Raw genomic sequence first — 19120 nt, forward strand, 5'->3', positions numbered from 1 at the left:
TGGAGGGAGGGAGGGAGGGGGAGGGGGGAGGGAGGGAGGGAGGGAGAGAGAGAGAGAGAAAGAGAAAGAAAGAAAGAAAGAAAAGAAAGAAAGAAAGGAAGAAAGAAAGAAAGACCACTAAAAAAAAACCACAAAAAAATGACATAAAATTTACCCTCTTAACCATTTTTAACTGCACAGTTCAGTGGCATTAGGGACATTTGGGTACACTGTTGTGCAACCATCACCACCATCCATTTCCAGAACTTCTTCATCTTCCCAAACAGTAACTCTCCCCATTAAACACTAACTCCCCAGCCCCTGCCCAGCCCCGGGCACCTACCCTTCTATTCTCTGTCTCTATCAGTTTGACTATCCCAGGTACCTCATATAAGTGGAATCATACAATATTTGTCCTTCTGTGACAGGCTGGTTTCACTGAGCATGTCCTCAAGGTCCATCCATGTTGTAGCAGGTGTCAGAATTTCCCTCCTTCTTAAGGCTGAATAATATCCCATCGTATGGACAGACTGCATTTGGTCTATCCATTCCCAGTCAATAATTTTATCATACCGGCTTCAAGTCTTTTTTTTTTTCTTTCTGAGAGCTTGAGTTGCAGCCCCTCTGCGACGCTTCCATCCCAGCCACCCCACCCCACGAGGCTGGCCTGCACCCTGCCCAGCATGGCCTGAAGTCTCGGACATCCATGATCTCTGACCAGGAAATAGCTTTACACACATCTCTTCATTGACACAGGCGACATCATGCCTGTGGTCATCCTACTCCCAGCTTGGTGGGCTGCCGTCATGAGCCCCATTGACGGGAACGTCTGGTTGATTCACATAGCTGCCTGGGCTTTTGTTTCATTTTCACTGGAATTAAAATTGCTTTTTGCCAGTGTGTCGGGTGTTGGGTTTTCATTTCATGTTCTCAGTCCTTCTGTTTCCACTTCTGTGAATTGCCTGCTTTTTCTGTTGGGATATTGCTCCTTTTTTGCAGGGAGTCTTTAGGAATTCTGTATATATTCTGGATCTGATCCTTTGGTTTCTAGTTTATTTTTTTAAAGAATGAGTTGTATGTTAACTCGGGTCCTTCACCTATCACTTGTGACCCCTTCCCAGCTGAGGCAGCCAGCGTGTGTTGGGACGTCAGGCTGGGCTTTGGGATGATGAGGACACACAGGGCAGGTGAGGGTGGAGAAGGCTGGGAAAGGTGGGAAGGACGAAGGAGAACCGGGATGTTCCCTGGGAAGCACCGCAGATGGCTGAGAATCTCAGGACGGAAGGGACACGGGGTGAACTCTGTGTCCTGGAGGTTTTGAAATTGCTGCCGTGGGAACAGATTCCTCTAGACCAGTTCTCTCTCTCTCTCTTTTTTTCTTTGGGCCACGCTGCGCGGCTTATGGGATCTGAATTCCCCGACTTGGGATTGAACCTGGGCCCATGGCAGTGAAAGCGCCAAGTCCTAACCACTAGACACCAGGGAATTCCCTAGACCAGTTCCTAACAGGGTGATTTTGCCCCCTGGGGATATTTGCAATGCCCGGAGACAGTTTTGGTTGTCACAGTGGAAAGGGGTGCTAGTGGAATCTGGTGGGTGGAGGCCAGGGATGCTGCAAAACACCCTACAATGGACAGGACAGCCGCCACCACCAAGAAGGACTCGGCCCCAAGTGTCCGTAGCGCCACTGTTGAGAACCCAGCTCACCCTCCGTATGGCCTTGTGCTAGCAGGACCCCTTCTGTGGTTCCACAGCTTCTGTTTCCAGCCTACTGGTGTGGGGTAGGATGCTGCCCCAGGGATACCCAGTCCAAGTTCATGACTTTGGCCATGCCTTTTCTCTCTCTTCCTCCCCCAGGCAGGTCTGGTAGAGCCCCGCCTGGGCCCAAGTGTGCAGAGGATGGAAACACTCCCCCGGCAATGTCTCTGGGCCGCCTCCTTCGCCGGGCCTCCTCCAAAGCCTCGGACCTCTTGACCCTCAGCCCCGGTGGCGGTGGTGGGTCCCCTTCCGTCCTGGATGGGGAGATCATCTACTCCAAGAACAATGTCTGCGTGCACCCGCCGGAAGGGCTGCAGGGGCTGGGGGAGCACCACCCAGGTAAGCCCAGAGTGGGGAGGCCTGGGGTCACAGGCCTGGGGTCACATGCTGGGAGAGGAAGGCTTGGGGTCACAGACCTGGGAGGGGAGGGCTGTGGAGTCACAGGCCTGGGGAGAGCTGGCTGATCTCTCTAAAGTTAGCAAGCTCCTGCGTCACTTCCCCATTTGCCCTAATTTCCCCATCTGGGAAGCAGGCCAGTAACCTTTGACTCATGGAGGGTAGGCAGGACGGTTTAAGGGGAATTAGCCTGAATTTGCAAGTAGAAGAGGGCATTTGAGCACTACAGGCCTTCTGGGAGCAGGGAGCCCCCTGCGCACGGGGAGGGAAGCCAGAAGGGAAGCAGGGCATCCTCTTCTGCAGGAACCTGCCCAGTGAGACGCTTTCCGCCAGGCCCCCTTGAGCGTGTGCAGGAACATAGCCCTCAGGTCAGTCTTGGTGGTTTCGTCCCTTCCTGCAGTCCGGAGTGTGGGGTGAGGACTGAGTGGGGCATGAAGCAGGCCTAGGAATCTGGGGACGTGGAAATCTTTGATCCTGCGCACCCTCTGTGCTTAAAACCTCTGTTTTGAGATCGGGGAAGAAAATTCTTAGACTCTGCAGGGATGGAGATGGAGGAGGGTCCTTTCCTGACCCTCCACATGGGAGCCCAGAGTTACCCTGAGCCATTCCCGGGACACTCCAGCCCGTGGCTCTCCTTAGTCCCAGGAGTGGGAAACTTCCTGTAGTGGCGGTGACTTTGCTATCTTTTGCTAAGCCACAGAGAAAGAAACTACATTTTTTCCAGGGCTCCAGTTATATTCTGAGCCCCAAAACGGCAAGCTTCCTTGTGCACTAAGGGAGTGGGCACAGATTCTCTTTGCAGGAGTGTCACTGACTGTGACTGTCCTGAGGCAGGGGGCCTGGGGGTGTTAGACCTGGTTATGGCAGCCCGGCACTCACACCTGAGTCCCTCAGCCCTGCTGCTCTGAGGAAGCAGCAAAAAGATGGGTTAGTGATACTAGAGGCCTGTGTGGTCCTTTGTCATTTGCGCAAATGACTTGCAACAGACAAATGTATCGCTTTATGTAATTTGCACAACAACCTCATGAGAGTGGCTGGAGCCTGGGCAGGCCTGTCTCTCGGACAAGGAGGCTGGTGCTCAGAGGTGCTCCCCAATGCCAGCCTGGGGTGCAGGTGGGGTGAAGGCAGGCCCTGGGCTCGTCCTGTGGCCTCCCTAGGCTGCCGAAAGGTGCTTCCGTATCCCCAGTCCCAGTGGACCTGCAGCCTGGCTGCAGCCCACCTGAGTCCAGACAGAGGTCCCACATCAGATGTCAATACATTTAAAATTCTGAATTATAATCAGATCTGGGCACTTTAATGCATGCAAATTATGTGTCAACAAAAAAATACTGAATAAATAAATTAATAAAAAAGACAAGTTTAAATTATACTAATGAACTCTTTGAAAAGTATTCTGTCCTCCTGCCTTGATAAGCATATCTTTACAATCACCCGGACAGTTAGGTGCGGACTTAGAATCACCAGACCCTCCAGGTTCCAAAGCAGGAAAGCCGGCTTCTGGCCCCAGCTCTTTCCTGCACTACAGGGGCCCCGGGTGTTCTCCTGGGGACACCAAAGCCCCATCCACGGCCCCCACATACAGCTCAGGTGGGAAGTCCCGAGCAGGCCCTGGAAGCAGACTCTGAACTGTGAGGGCAGGGGATTCCAGGGTCCTGGTCCCTGGAGTGTGCTCTAGAAGGGGGTGCAGGCTCTGGGTGGCATGTCACCTTGACCCTGTGGACGCCTGACCACGGGACCAACTCTGAGGACTTGGGGTGCCAGGTACAGAGGTTCTAGCCCTGGGTCTGAGGGTGTTACATGTTCTGGGCATAAAACAAATAAAATAGCAGCAGCCTTTGGAGGGCTTCTGGTATCATCCTGTTGTGATGGGAGGCAAGGGAGAGGGGGCCAGAGGTCTCAGGCTCCCTTCCCAACCCAAAGCCACGTGATCTGCGGGTGTGGAGACACTTGGCCTCACCCGAATGTTATCCTTCTACATAACTGGCTGACAGCCCTGGAGTTCCCCCCACCTCTTTTGGAAATGGGAGCCAGGCTAAGGATTCTGGGTTGAGCCAGAGCCCTGGGGCATGAAAGGGACCCCAGCTCCTGCCCCAGGGGCTTCTCAGAACAGAAACCAGGAGGCCTGGGAACCTGGTGCAACAGACCCAAGAGTCAGGACACCCTGAAATGGCAGGTGCTGCAGGAGGAAAGGCCACCTTTCCCCAGACTGAGCAGTCAGGGGCCCGAAGAGCCCACCCACGCACTGCCAGCGGCCTTGGAGGATCGCTCTTCTCATTTTTGTCAGCAGTGCAGGGCATGACATCGAGATGGCCCCTTCTTCCAAAACAGTGGTAAGGAAGAAATGCTAAGAAGCCACAGCCAACTGGAAAAGGCCCAAATGCCACTCATCTTGGATTTATTCTTTTTGGGACATAACAATAAAATCTGCTGCCTGTATCCCTCCTAAGATTGTGGTGAGGCTGTGAAGCCAGTGGGGCTTCTGGGCCCCTGTGTTCCTCCCCAGTTCCCTGGGCTTGCCTGGACCGGGAGGCTGATGGAGGCAGGCAAGCTCTGGAGCCCCCAGACAGTGGGCAGGGTGGGGCTCTGCACGAGAGGAGGAGGGAAAGCACAGGACGGGCTGCTGCTTGAGGTCCCGGGCCCACTGGATCTGCTAAGTGTGTGTGCTTAGAAAATGCCCACAGCACTCATTCATCCTGAGCTCAACTGCTTCCCTCAGGTGTGTTTTCTTAGGGCCAGGCTGTGTCCGGAGCCTGGCGAGTCTGCACAGCCCCACAGTTTTACTAACCCAGGGGTGGCTCCTGCGAGGAACCGGCCAGCGGCACTTCGTGCACGGCCCTCCCTAACCGTCTGCGCTCCTGACCCCTCATAGGCTACCTGTGCTTGTACATGGAGAAGGATGAACTGCTGGGGGCCACCCTCATCCTCGCGTGGGTCCCCAACTCCCGGATCCAGAAGCAGGACGAGGAGGCGCTGCGTTACATCACCCCCGAGAGCTCCCCCGTGCGCAAGGCACCCCGCCCTCGGGGCCAGCGTACCCAGAGCTCGGGGGCCCCCCACCCGCCGTCCCCCATGGAGCCCAGGCCCACCCTAATCCCCAGAGATGAGGACATCCTGGTGGTGGCCCAGAGCATCCGAGACCCCGAGCGTGTCAGCCCTTCGCCCGAGGACGGGGAGAAGCTGGCCCTGGGCCTGGGGACAGACAACTCCCTCCTGGCCTCTCAGCCGGCCCACAGCGACTCGGGAATCTTGTCGGCGGTCAGTTCGCAGGACAGGACGGAAGAGGGCCGGGAGCTGCGACCCGAGGCGGGCGAGGAGGAGGGCTCCTTGGAGCTGTCGGCCGAGGGCGTGAGCAGGGCCAGCTCCTTCGACTCGGACTCAGAGGCCTTCTCTTCACCCTTCTGCCTCTCGCCCATCAGCGCCGCCCTCGCGGAGAGCAGCAGCTCCGTGTTCCTGGAGAGCGAGAGCGGGTGAGTTCCTGACTCCCCACTGCCTCTCTGGAGCCAAGAGCAATGGCATTTGTCCCCGCTCTGCTCACTGAGTGCTGAGGATGCCTGCATCCCATCCCGCAGGCACCAGAGCCTCCGCACCCTGTCCCCTCACTTCACAGCACCCTAGGGGACTGTGATGGATGCACAGTCTGGGGGAGGAGGGCTGGGGGTTCCCTCCCTCTTCTCTCCCCTTCCCTAGGACTAAACATTCCCTGCCAGGTCTGACCGGCCCCATAACCCTGTCTAACCCCCCTGGTGCCAGGCCCCAGCAGTCCAGGTGTCTTTTGTGCTCATCTCTGGAGGAGATGGTCGGTCATCCCACAACCCCCAGGCAAACTCAGGGAGGCCTGGGTGGCGGCCGAAGGCTTGTGGGGGAGGCCTGGTCCCCAGCCAGGCTCTGTGCTCTGCCTGGGGCCAAGCCAGGCACGTGGCCCAGCCCGCCAGAGGGGTCCCTAGCCTTTCTACTTCTCACACCCTCAAGCTGTAAGAGGCTGGAACACAACCCCAGGGGGAAGTTGGCAGCATTTACTGTACAGCCCCAGAGCCCAGGGGAACCAGATGCCTGGGCACACTGGCGGGCTCACTGGCCACACAGGCAGGGACCAGGAGGGGCAGCAGTGAGACCCACGCCCTGCCTGATTGGGGAGCGTTGTTGCAGTCTCATGGCGGCCACCACACAGCGTCGTTAGGGGGCCTCGGGGCCTCCCAGAGGTAGGTGTGCACAAGGCTCATGAACCACAGGCTTGGGCTAACCCAGAGCAGCTGGGGCAGGCCTGGCATGGGCAGGTGTGGGACTTCTGCCGCCCCTTCTCATGCTCGGCTGTGGTCCTTGTTCTCATTAGATTTCTAGGCTAATAATCGTGATGATAGTAAGCGCTGACATAATCAAACAGTCAGCACACGATTATTGAGCTCATGATATGCGATGGGCATGTGATAAGTGTGAATGGTCTGAGCTTTGCCTGGGCACTGGGCATGTGTGCCATGGATTAATTCTTTTTATGCTCACAACCATCCCAAACCCTGTGAGGTAGGTGCTAACATCACCCCCTGTGTATAGAAGAGGAAAGCGAGGCTCAGAGGTTAAGGAACTTGCTGGAGGTCACCCAGCTAATTTAGGAGCTGAGCCAGATTCGAGCCCTGCTGGGTCTACACCAGACCTAGAGCACATAAGGTCACATGAACTGATGTAATCCCAGGAGAAAAGGAGTAGGGCGGAGGAATGCAGAATGCTTTGCTGGCTTCAGCGGGAAGGAATTTGAGATGGATTCATTCCTGTTTTCTTCCCCTCAGTAAGATGTGGTCCATTAAAGCCCAAGGGTAAACTGATAACATCCGTCTTGAGTACTGGAGGGTGCATGTAAGGGGAGCGGTCAGCTGTAGCCGAGGACTCCAGTGCCCCATGAGGTTCCCTGAGTCGTGTGCTGTTTCCCACCAGGAAACCAGGCTGAGAACGTAACTCAAAGCCACGCCTGGGTCCCGCCGCCAGTGGGGCTCTGTCAGAGCTCCCCCTGGTGGTGCCACACTGCCAGTCACTCCCCATCCTCCTCCCTCAGCCACTTTCTGTCGCTATGGATTTGGATTTGCCTGTTCTGGACATTTCACCTCAATGGTATCATGCAACTTGTGTCCTTTTGTGTCTGGCTCCTTCCTTAAGGTCCATCCAAGTGTGTCAGCACTCTGTTTGTGTGTCTGGCTAATATTCCCAACAATTTCCACCTCCAGTTGGATTTGGAAGCATTATTCTGTATCGCGTGCAGACTCCTGAGCTAAAGCTGGGTGGCGTCTGTCAGGTGTGAAAGTTTGGCTGCCCCACCATGAGTCCTTTCTGTAGTCATGCTTTGGGAACCCTACTTTTACCTTCCAGATCCCTGCTCCACCCAATTTAATTTAGGGGTCATGTTTCTGCTTAGAGCTGCCAGGTGTGCTCGGAAGACTAGTGTTCTGAGGGAGCTCCCTCCTTCGCCGTGGAGCTCCAACAATTCCATATTGCTTGCTTTTCTGGCCCAATCAGTCCAATTCAGCCAAGGCTTTGGGCTGGGGCAGGATGGCCATGAGTGAGGTCCCTCCCTGCCTCCCGGGAGTGTGTGCTTCAGTCAGGGGCTGATGTGGAAACAGCCTGTGTTTGAGACGGAATGTGAGAGGTATTACATGGAGGCACCCGGCTTCCTGACCCAGCCGTGCTTGACAGGTTGCTGAGAGCTTAAAAAAAAACCAGATGTGATTCCAAAAGGGGCTGGGTGGGCCCTGGAATCTACATTTCCTGCCAGGCCGTCCCGGCAGTTCATGTTTACTTGCTTCTTTGCTCTCGGAGCTGAGTTGCAGTTTTGTCTCCCCACCGCATCTGAGACCTGGAAGCAAAGCTGGTGCTCCTCCACTCCCTCCCTCCCACAGCTCCTGCCCTGTGATGGGCCTGGAAATTTGGACTAAATGGTCAGTAGTACTGGGTGCTATAGAGCAAGGCTTCCCAGCCCAGCGAAAAACGAGAATGCGACAGGCAGCTCTGAAGGCTCCCGATGCCCAGGCCACACACAAACTGATTGAACCAGAATGGCTGGGATGGGGCCCGGGCCTGGGCAGTGTTTGACCTCCCCAGGGGTTTTCAAAGTGCTGCCAGGTATGAGAACCGCTGCTGTGGTGGGGAGCCCGGGGAGAGAGGTGTGGGCCTTGTGCCTCAGGCAGAGGGCATCTGGGGCGAGATCCCAGAGCGCTGGCATCTGCTGGACCAGACACCCCTCAGGAAGCTTGTCTTTGAGGACTTGAATGCACCCATAGCGGCTCCTGGAGCAGAGGCTCCTAATTTAACCGGGAATTGGCTCCCTGGGAGGGGAGCAGGCAGGCTGGCTCATGGGATCCCTCTGGTGGCAGAACTGAAGAACTACACATGGAGGCTGAGCCTGGGGCTGGGGCTGGGCGAGGAGGGGGAAGCAGCCCCCATCCGAGAGTCCCCTAAACATTTTGTTATGGGGCTGGTAGTTCACAGAAGGGCTGAGTGGTTAGAAAGGCGGTGTCCATTCGTGTGCTACCTGCGGGGTATAGCCCGGCACAGCCTCATCCCTAGATGGCAAGGCCACCTGCCATAGCCACCCCACCAGCCCCAGCACAGTGATGGCTGGAAATCCTTGACTGTGTGAGTGTCCAAGGACTATTGGGAAATGGGTGGACAAGGAGAGCTGTGCTGCTGACTTGTCATCATGGACCCTCCTCCCATGGAGATCTGAGTTATACAAGCAGGGTTTAGGGTCTGTGGCTCTCAGCCCCGTACCTTCCACAGTGTCAGAAATCAAGGCTTTGGATTGAGATGAAGGTGAGGATGTCCACCGACAAGATAAGTGGCCATCCCATCATTTGCTTCTGTCCTGAGAGGTACCCAGTCTCAAGGGCCAGTTGGATGAGGGTGTAATATAACAGGACCCCCATGTGGACCCCCATGTGGCGTGTCAGTTGCTCCCCCTTGGGGACGTGTGTGGCGATATGTATGAGCTGAAACACAGCTCCCACTCCCTAAGTCAAAAGGTCTCTTCTGGAACTCGTCCTAAGAAATAATCTAAACTACAGAAGTAAAGTGCATTTGCATGAAGATGTTCATCATGCTATTCTTTACAATGGAGGAAAAAGGGGAAGAATCTAGAGAAGGAGACCCATCCATTACAGTTTATCTTCCAGGTCAAGGGATTTTTAATGGGGGTCCATGAGCCCCCTGAAGTCTTACACCACTTCCTGTATGTTTGCTCGTGGGTGTGCATTTTCCTGAGGAGGGGGCACCCTCCGACTCCCCAAAATGTTCAGAACCTCGGTACTGCCAGACGGAAGAATGTGTATTTGTAAAGGCTGTGCTGCAGCATGGAAATTTATAGTGCATCACAAACAAAGCAGGTAGCAAATGATGTGCACATTTTGATTGAAATCTATGGAAAGGCCTGATGCATGAATGAGGCGGGCCAAGCAGTGCTGCCCACTAGAACTTTCCAGATCTGTGCCTTCGAGGTAGCACCACTGGCCTGCTCAGCTAGGGAACACTTGAAAGGTGGCTAGTGTGACTGACACACTGAATTTTTAATTTTATGTGATATTGATCGAGATAAATTTAAGTGGCACATGTGACCACTCTATTGGACAGCACAGGTTGAGAGGAAGCTGTGCCAATATGTCAGGATAGCGTGGTTACGAGTAATTTTTTTCTTTTCTCATGTTTCAAAAATGTTACCGTGTGGTTATATTAATCATAAATCCACACACAGCTTAGACTGGCTCACCCTTGTCCACTGTCTTGCATGCTTGTTTTTTTATTTCTGTTTTTTGGGGTTTTTTTGGCCATGCCGCACGGCCTGTGGGATCTTAGTTCCCCGACCAGGGATGGAACCCATGCCCCCTGCAGTGGGAGCACAGAGTCTTAACCGCTGGTCCGCCAGGGAAGTCCCTTGCATGCTTGTTAATGAGAAGACCTCCTAAGACCCTGTGAGGTCCTTCCCATGAAGCTGATGCTGATGGTCTGCCACCCGCGTCCCCAGAGTTGTCATCGGTGCCCCCACCCCCAGGGTAAATGTGTGCTGTGTTTCCCCTCTCTCATCCCCTCCTTTGTCATTCTTGGTGTGTGTTCTTGGGGCGGCCATCCCGAGTGAAGGGTGGCGTTCAGGTTACAGAATGAGCTGGGTGGCCTGGCCACGCAGGGACTCTCGCCGTGGCTTCATTGGTGCAGTGGTCCAGCCAGCCCAGACGTGGGTCCAGGAGAGGTGGGTACAGCCCCAGGGGGACACGGGCTGCCTGCCCTTGGGGTCCTGCTCCGATGCTCACCTGCCCCCTGACCTCCTCTCCTCTCCTCTTTTCCCACGCACGCGGTGTTTTGGCCAGCCGGCCCCAGCAGGCTCCCCCTTCCCCAGCCTCCCTCCAGCTGGAATGTTCTCCCCTCCCCTGCGGAAACCCCAGCCAGACTGCGGTCTCCTCCGTGACCCCTGCTCGCTCTACAGAGCTCCTGCTGCTTTCCCCTGGCGTCTCATTTGTGTGGCATTTAACATATGCTGCCTTGTGCTGTTGCTTTTCCGTGAGACTTACCTGTCACCTGGACCAGTGCCGTCCTATAGAACTTTCCGTGGTGATGAACGCTGTCCCGTGTGGTAGCCGCTGGCCACATGTGGCTGTGGAACCCTGGAAATGTGGCTCTGGCAAATGAGCAACTGGATTTTTAATTTATTCATCTTCACTGAATTTAAAGTTCAATAGCCACAGGCGGCGAGGGCTTTGTGTTGGACAGTGCAGGTCCAGACGAAACAGTGCTTGTGAGGGGGATGGAGGGAGTAGTCACACTCTTGGCAAAGAGTAGCCCCTCAAAATGCTCTGTCAAGGGAAAAAGGGGAGAAGACCAGAAAACTGAACAGGTGTTCCCCCCGACCCACGCAGGGGCTAGCTTACTAGGGGGTGGGTGGCAGGAGGGGTCACAAGCCGAAGCCAGTGAGGAGGGACGGTGACAACGGATGACGGCGCCCACCCCGCAGAAGGAGCCAGGCTGAAATAAATGGCAGCTTAAGTGCTTTTTGCCTTTAGGAGAAAAAGGCTCTGTGACACCAGAGTATCAGCCGTAAAGGCTGAATTATTCATACCTTCTCGTTGTCATTGGTGTAACAGGCCCTGCTCCTTCTACCCTGCTCTGGGGAGAATCCAGCCTCTGAGAAGGACCTGGAGCCCATGAGCTTGGTGGGCCAGGTCCAAGCGCTGAGTATCATTGATGGGGGGCTGCCAGGAGGGACCCAGAGGGTGTCATTCTGGGTCACCCAAAGCCTGGTTAGGGGCAGGTTGTGTGATGCCATGAGATTCTTAGTTGCTTTGGGCGGTTTTCATAAATAGCCTTGCGCCATTCCTTTTCTGTCCAACCATCTCAGGGGAGGCGGACAAGCCTGTAGGAATGAGAGGTTCATACAGAACCGCTCACTCCTGGAGACGGGGGGGGGGGTGGGTGGTGCGGGGGGGGCGGTGATATAAACGAGGGAGACGCTTTTCACCCCTTCCCACCCATAGTAGCTAAAGCAAATAAGAACCCTCTCCCAGAGGTGGGAGAGGAGGGATGGGAGGCTGAGAATAGGGGAGGGGCCAGAAGGATGGGACCCTAAAAAGAAGAAGGGGGGAGCAACAGGGAAGGGCCAGTGGCTGGACCAGTGGATGTCCTTGGAGGCCATTCCAGCAGCAGTGGGACTGCGGAAGGGGTGAGGGAAGGTCCTGGGGCTGCTGCCGCCCAGGAAGGGAGGGTGATGGTCGGAGAGGAGCTGTGGGACGAATGCTGAGGGATAAGTGTGGGTTCCAGAGAGATTTAGGAGGTGGAATGGCCAAGAGTTGGTGAGATATAGGATGGCCAGGCGCTGGGGGGTGCACCCCCCTACCCCCCAAATTTCAGGAAGGTATCTCTGAGCTAACTCAGTATTGGGGCAGCCCGGGTGCCCCGGATGCCCTGAGGATGCTCCTGGAACACCCACCCTCACCCCTTTGGGGCCCCCAGCAGCAGCCTGGCAGCCGGGAAGCTGGCAGCTTCCAAAGATCTGTTGTTTGGGTTTGTTTGTGCTTCTGTAACCGGGAGCTGAGATTTATTTCTTTAAAACATCCCATCTCCCGACACCCTGCAATCTGTTCTTTGCGTCGTTAAGACTAATCTTGTCTTATGTTTCTGTAGCACTCGGCAGGCTCTGTGCCGGCATCTCTCCCTCCACACCCGCCGCCCGCCTGTTCCAAGCCCCCCCAGCCAAGGTGGCAGTCACCCGTCACTCCCCATCTCTGTGCCTGGGGATGGCTGGTAGCAGGGGTCCAAAGGAAGCTGCTCTGAGAAGGGCAGCTGGTGGGACTGAGCCCTTGGACCTGCCTGGGAGCCTCCTAGGCAGGGAAGCCAGGCACTGCCTGGGGAGGAGAATAGCCCTTCACTGTCTGCCCCGCAGCTGTAGAAACGCATTGATGGGCGGCTGCCACTGCCTCCAGGAGCTTGGAGGGGCTGCCAGGGAATTCAGGCTGGGTCTCGACAGTGCCCAGTCCCTTGGTGGGAGACTTAGGGCAGCTGTTGGCTCAGACACACTGTCTTGGGAGGGAAGGGGCAAGCCAGCTGGGCTGGGCAAGATCTGCAGTCAGATGTGAACCAAGTCCCGCGTGATCCCTGGGGCATGAGCTTGGCGAGGTGTTTAATCTCTCTGTGCCTCAGTTTCCTCATCTGTGAAATGGGGCCGTTGTGAAGCCAAAGAGAGGCGATGAGCGAAAGCACTTCGAAAAGGTTCAGCACAGAGTAGGCAAATGGTAGTCATTTACCAGGATGAAAAAAATAAAAGTGGCACTTTTATGGCATCTACCAGTGTGCCAGCCAGATATTAAGTGCTTTGTGTTAGTTTCCTGGGGCCGCCATAAGGAAGGACCACAAACCGGGCGGCTTAGAAAAACAGAGAGGGATTCTCACAGTTCTGGAGGCCAGAAGTCCGAAATCAAGGTGTCTGAAGGGCCTTGCTCCCTCTGAAGCTCCAGGGAGGATCCATCCTGCCTCTGCCAGCTCCTGGTGCTCCAGCCATTCCTCATGGCTGTGTCCCTCCAATCTCTGCCTCCATCGTCATGTGGCTTCTCTTCTTGTAAGGACATCAGTCCTTGGATTTAGGGCCCACTCTCAATGCAGGATGATCTCATCTTGGGATCTTTAACTAATTACATCTGTAAAGACCTTGTTGCCACATAGGGTCATATTAGGTGGTTCCAGGTGGATATGAATTTGGGGGACACTATTCAACCCAGCACATGCTTTGTGGGTACTAACCATTTAACCCTTAAAACAATGCCTGTGGTCAGGGCTGTTCTCCTGTTGTAGAGAAGGTTGAGGCACAGGGTCACAGAATGAAGGCTCCTAGCTGAGGTACCAGCTCTGAAGTTAAAAAAGCAAAAAAGCAAAACAAAATTGGGCCCTGTGAAGCCCCTGTTTCCGTCATCACTTGGCATATCAGTCGCCCCTCCTGGCCCAGCCCTGGCAGCCCTCTGGTTGTGTTCAGGAGCCCCCCCTGAGAGGCTTGTGGGGCCCGAGCAAAGATGCTGTGGAAATCCACTTTAAAAATGACAAAAGTAATATATGTCCATTTTAGAAATTTGGGAGGACAGGCATAAAGAAAATATTTATGGTCATCAATCCTTTCGGCATTGCTATTATCATTTTGGTTTGCTTCTCTCTGGCCTTTCAAAGTTGGGGATTGTAATTGTCCATCTCAGGGGTCAGCAGATCTATTCTGTAAAGGGCCATGTAGTGAGTATTTTCAGCTTTTTGAACTGTACAGCCTCTGTGTAGCTTCTTAACTCTGCCCATAGAGAGAAAGCAGCCACTAGCAATATGGAAGTAGTTGGGCGTGGCTGGGTTCCAATAAAACTTGATTTATGGATTCTTTGAATTTCATATAGTTTTCATGTGTCATGAAATATTTCCCTCCTTTTGCCTTTTTCAACATTTTAAAATGTTCAAATCCATTCTTCAATTAAAAACCTGCACACGGATGTCTGTAGCAGGTTCCGTCATAAATGCCAAACTTGGAAGCAACTGAGATGTTCATTCTTCAGTAGGTGAATGGAGAAATAAACTGGTCCATCTAGACAAGGGAATTCTATTCAGTGCTAAAAAGAAATGAGCTATCAAGACAGGAAAAGACATGGAGGAAACTTAAATGCATGTTGCTAAGTGAGAGAAGCCAATCTGAAAAGGCTACAGACTGTGTGATTCCAACTATATGACTTTCTGGAAAAGTCAAAGCTATGGAGACAGTGAAAAAAAGATCTGTTGTTGCCAGGGATTAGAGGAGAGGGAGGGTTGAATAGAGCACAGAGGATTTTTAGGGCAGTGAAACTATTCTGGATGACACTGTAATGCTGATACATGTCCTTATGCATTTGTTAACACCCATAGAATGTACAACACCAAGAGTGAACCATAACGTAAACTATGGGCTTTAGATATTAATAATAATGTATTGATATTGGTTCATCAATCATAACAAATGCACCACGCTAATGCAAAATGTTAATAATAGCGGAAACGCTGTGTGTGAGTGGAGGAGTATCTAGGAACTCTTTGTACCTTCTGCCCAACTTTTCTGTAAACCTAAAACTGCTCTAAAAAATAAAGTCTATTAAAAAATATTCTTAGTTCATGGGTTGTACAAAGACAGACAGTGGACCATTATGTGCTGATGCCGGGTCTAAACCAGCACTGTCCAGTAAAAATGTACTGTGAGCCACATAAAATTTAAAATTTTATAGTAGTCTTGTTTTTAAAAACTCTATTTTGAAATAACTATAGAGTCACAGGAAGTTGCAAAAAATGTACAGGGAGGTCCCATACATCCTTCATCCAACCTCCCCTGATGGCAGCATCCTGTGTAAAACCATAGTACATGTTCCAGACCAGGAAATGGAGGTGGGTACAACTCACAGATCTGGCTGGTCTTTCAAGCACCCATTTGTGTGTACATGTGTATAGATTCCTGTGCAGTTGTATCCCATGTGTAGCTTTGTGTAACCACGACCACAATCAAGGTACAGAACAGTTCCATCATCACACGGCTCCCATACACTCCCCCTCATAGTCACAGCCACTACTCTATTCTCTGTCTCTGAAGACTTTCATATAAATGGAATCACACTCTCTGTAACCTTGATATGGGCCTTTTCCACTCAGCATAATGCCCTTGAGCTCCATCCAAGCGATCATATGCATCCATAGTTCTTTCCTTTTTATTGCTGAGTAGTATTCCATGGTGTACACAGACCAGTTTGTTTAACTGTCCACCCTTTGAAGGAAGTTCATTGATGGGTTGTTTCCAGTTTGGGGCATTTATGAATAAAGCTGTTGTGAGTATTTCTCTGGGAGAAATTCCCAGGGGTGCAATTGCTGGGTCATGTCTATGGTAGTTGCATGTTTTGTTTTCAAAGAAATTGCCCAAACTGTTTTCCAGAGTAGCTGTGCCATCTTACATTTTTACCAGCAGTATGTGGATGGTACAGTTTCTCCACATCCTCACCAGCGTTTGGTGTGGTCACTATTTTATTTTTTGGCCATTTTGATATGTGTGTAGTGGTATCTCATTGTGGTTTTAATTTGCATTTCCCTAATGATTAGTGATGTTGAACATCTTTTCATGTGTTTCTTTGCCATCTGTTTATCCTCTTTGGTGAAATGTTTCTTCATGTCTTTTGCCTACATTCTAACTGTTTTTTTTAACTGTTACATTTTTGAGAGTTCTTTTTATTTTCTGGGTACTAGTCCTTTGTTAGATACGTGATGTGCAAGTATTTCTCCCAGTCTGTAGTTATCTTTTCATCCTCCCAGCAGGGTGTTTCACAGAGCAAAATATTTTAATTCTGATGACACCCAATTTATCAGGGTTTTTTTCTTATGGATCTTGCTTTTGGTGTCAGGTCTAAGAACTCCTGGCCTAGTCCTGAATCCCAAAGATGATCTCCTGTTATTTTCCTAAAAATTTTATAGTTTTACATTTTACATGTAAGTCCATGACCCATTTTGAGTTAATTTCAGTGGAAGGAGTGAGGCTTAGGGTAAGGTTTGTCTTTTAGCCTGGGGATGTTTGGTTGCCCCAGGACCATTGAGAAGGCCAACCCTCCTCCATGGAACTGCTTTTGCACTTTTGCCAAAAGTCAGTTGGGCATATTTGTGTAGGTCTAATAGCCACATTTTAATAAGTAAAAAAGAGACATGTAAAATTAATTTTAATAATTACCCAGTATATGCAAAATATTACCATTTTAGCATGTGATCAATATTAAAAGTTGATGAGAGATGTTTAATATTCTCTATCTTTGTACTTAGTCTTGGGGATCCCATGCAAGCTTTAACCCTAGAGCACATCTCAGTTTTAATTCGCCACATTTCAAGTGCTTGATGCCCTGTGTGGCACAGGGCCACTGAGTTGGCCAGCTCTAGTCTCTATTGGTTGGTATCCTGCTTTTGTTTTGTTTTTGTTTTTATTTTTGTTTTTAATGTTCTCGGCCAGCCCTCTTCCTTTTTCCTTGATGGCTGTGTGGCTTCTAGGAGGAGGTCTGGAGAGCATTCTGTTGCTCCTGCTTGTTGTGGGGAATGTTCTGTAGCCCCAACCCCTCCTTGGCTTGGAGCAGAGATTCTGAAAGTCACCAGCCAAGTGTGTCACCCAAGGAAGCAAGATTCCAAAGAGATGCATGGTGGAGCCCTTGCATGGGTGGATCTTCTTGAAATCATGCTATTGTCGACTGCTCCCCCCCACAAGGACCATCAGCTCTTTAGAAAGTTGACCTCTTTCTTTGAAAGCTGTCAGGACAGGGAGGAGATAGGTGCATCAACCCTCCTGAAGTGAAAGGAAGGAAGTTCAGCCTCTGGGAGAGGCTGTGCTCCGCAGGGAATTGGCATGCCCACTGCAGGATGGCTGTCGAAGGACAGGAAATGAAACTGTTTTTGGCCTTTCCCCCCCAGCTCACAAACCACGACAGCCCCTCTGGAGGTACCTGATGCAACCCTCGATGATTTGTTGCAGGGGGTAGTGGGGACGCTCTCTGCGGGCTGTGTTGCTCTGACTGCGCAGAGCCCCACTCGGGAGCAGGAAGCTAGAGGCCCTGGGGGCCCTGGCTCTTGCATCAGCAGCCCTGGCAGGGACTCTGCAGGGCCCGGGGCCCACCTGAGCTTCTGAGAGCTCTGAGCGTGAGGTCACAGAGCAGTGACGTGACAGTGCCTCCCAGGGGAGACGGGAGCCCGCGCTCTGCCTTTCGGGACTCCCGCTTGGCTGTTGTACTGTAACCCAATACCTGATGAAATCCTCCCTAAAAGCGAGAGCCGGGTGGCAAATGACCTTTGTCTTTTGATCAGAACGTTCCTGTATCCTCTACTGTTTGCCTTAACGTTCATTCCCAGCAGAATAAACAAGGCATTTTTACTTGGATTTTCCTTTCAATTCAACCAGTGTTCCCTAAATGCCTGTGATGTGCTGGGGAGAAAGGGCTCCTGGTGGCCCCTCCACCATATCCAGAATGTGCTTCCTTGCTTCAGGGAATCTGTTTGGGGAACCTGAGAGCATCGTTTCCCTGACGATCTGACAGCTGAAGCCCAGCCACACTGGTCATTGCAAACCGCCTGCCCTTTGAAAGTCATGGGCTGGAGGAAGCAGGCCTGGACTCTGGTGCCAGCAGGTGGCCTCGAGCAAATTCCCGACCTTCCTTAGCGGCAGGCAGTGACACAGATGGTCCTTAAGTGTGGCCACCCTGGAGCCGAGCCCCTGGTCACCTCCCAGCTCTGCCCAGCCCTGTGCCCTGGCAAGTGTCCATCCTCACTGCCCCGCCTTTTGTCCCACACAGTGGGACAGTGGCCATCCGTGCCCACAAGGCCATCACGGGCAAGGCCCCTAAGTGACCTGGAGGTTCCCAGGAGGAGGCATGGAGACCAGCCTGCAGGCTTAGACGGCACATGCCTCTTCTGTTACATTTTATTTGATGGTTTCCAAGATGGGATGCAGACCCTCTAGAGAAGGGGGGGCCTTTCCTGAGGAGGGGTTTTGGGGCCCCAAAGGCCTATAGGAAGGAGGTGCCTGCCAGGGTCGAGGTAAAATTGGGAGTAAGAAGTCAGAAGTGGAAATGTTCTGGAAGGAGAGAGGGGGGCTGTCTCGTGGGTCACAGAAAGGGAGATTCGCACACATCTGGAAGGGAGAAGGAGGAGACCTGGGACCCAGCAAAGGGGGCGGGGGGGGTGGGGGTGGATTTGGCCTCTCCCAGGAGCCCCAGGGCTGGCGGTTAGGGCCGGACCCTGTAGATGGTAAAGGCATCAGGATCTGTCTTGCTTCTGTAAATATTTAAACACTGGGAGGATTATTTTTGGTAGCTACGGTCTCTCTCTGAGCCTGGCAGGCTGCCGGGCTGCCGGGAAGAGTGTCGAGTGACAGCGGGCTCCCTGCACGCTCCCCTGTGCTCCGCGTGCTCACGGTCACAGCAGCCACGATTTAATTGGGGTCACGGTCCCCCCTTTTGGGAGAGGGTGGACAGGCACAGGCTTATAGGCTTTCACCTTCAGGGTGAAACTGACGTGACCAACATGGATGTCAGGTCTCAGAAGTTCCCCTGATGGTAGTTGAAAGTGACAGTGCCTTGAGCTTCCAAACCACGAGCAGGGAAGTGTAGGGCCAGCTGCCCGGCCGGGCACCCCCCAGGGAGGTCGCCACACTCCACCAGACCCACCTGAGGTGAAAGGACACATTGTGTGCCCCGCAGAGCATGAGGGGCTGCAGAGAGCCGTCTTTGTCGGGTCCACGGGGCTGACGTGCAGAGAAGCCTGCTCTCCGGGCGGGCGTGGACGTGGGGCGCCGAGGGCCACCTGGGCCTGACTCTCTGGGAGTGGCAGCCCGTTTCCTCCAGCCCCAGAATCAGGTCTGTCTGGACACCACGGCCCTGCAGCTTCCCCATGAAAGACGAGGCTGGCAAACACCATCCTTTGAAACTCCATTTTCCTGGAGGTGGCACTTCAGCTGAGGAGG

At 53.0% G+C, this 19120-nt stretch overlaps 1 protein-coding gene across 3 annotated transcripts in view; it reads left to right on the plus strand.

The window, feature by feature from the left end:
- TBC1D16 (TBC1 domain family member 16) overlaps positions 1-19120 on the plus strand; it is an 84547-nt gene that overhangs the window by 14579 nt on the left and 50848 nt on the right. For all 3 annotated transcript variants that reach the window (XM_057536875.1, XM_057536873.1, XM_057536874.1), the window contains exons 2-3: positions 1837-2076; positions 5003-5600. In XM_057536875.1, the coding sequence (XP_057392858.1) occupies positions 1899-2076; positions 5003-5600 (776 nt within the window). In that variant the 5' untranslated portion in view covers positions 1837-1898. The remainder of the gene's footprint in view (positions 1-1836; positions 2077-5002; positions 5601-19120) is intronic.

This window comes from Balaenoptera acutorostrata, chromosome 20 (assembly GCF_949987535.1).
Source record: "Balaenoptera acutorostrata chromosome 20, mBalAcu1.1, whole genome shotgun sequence".
Lineage (NCBI taxonomy): Eukaryota > Metazoa > Chordata > Mammalia > Artiodactyla > Balaenopteridae > Balaenoptera > Balaenoptera acutorostrata.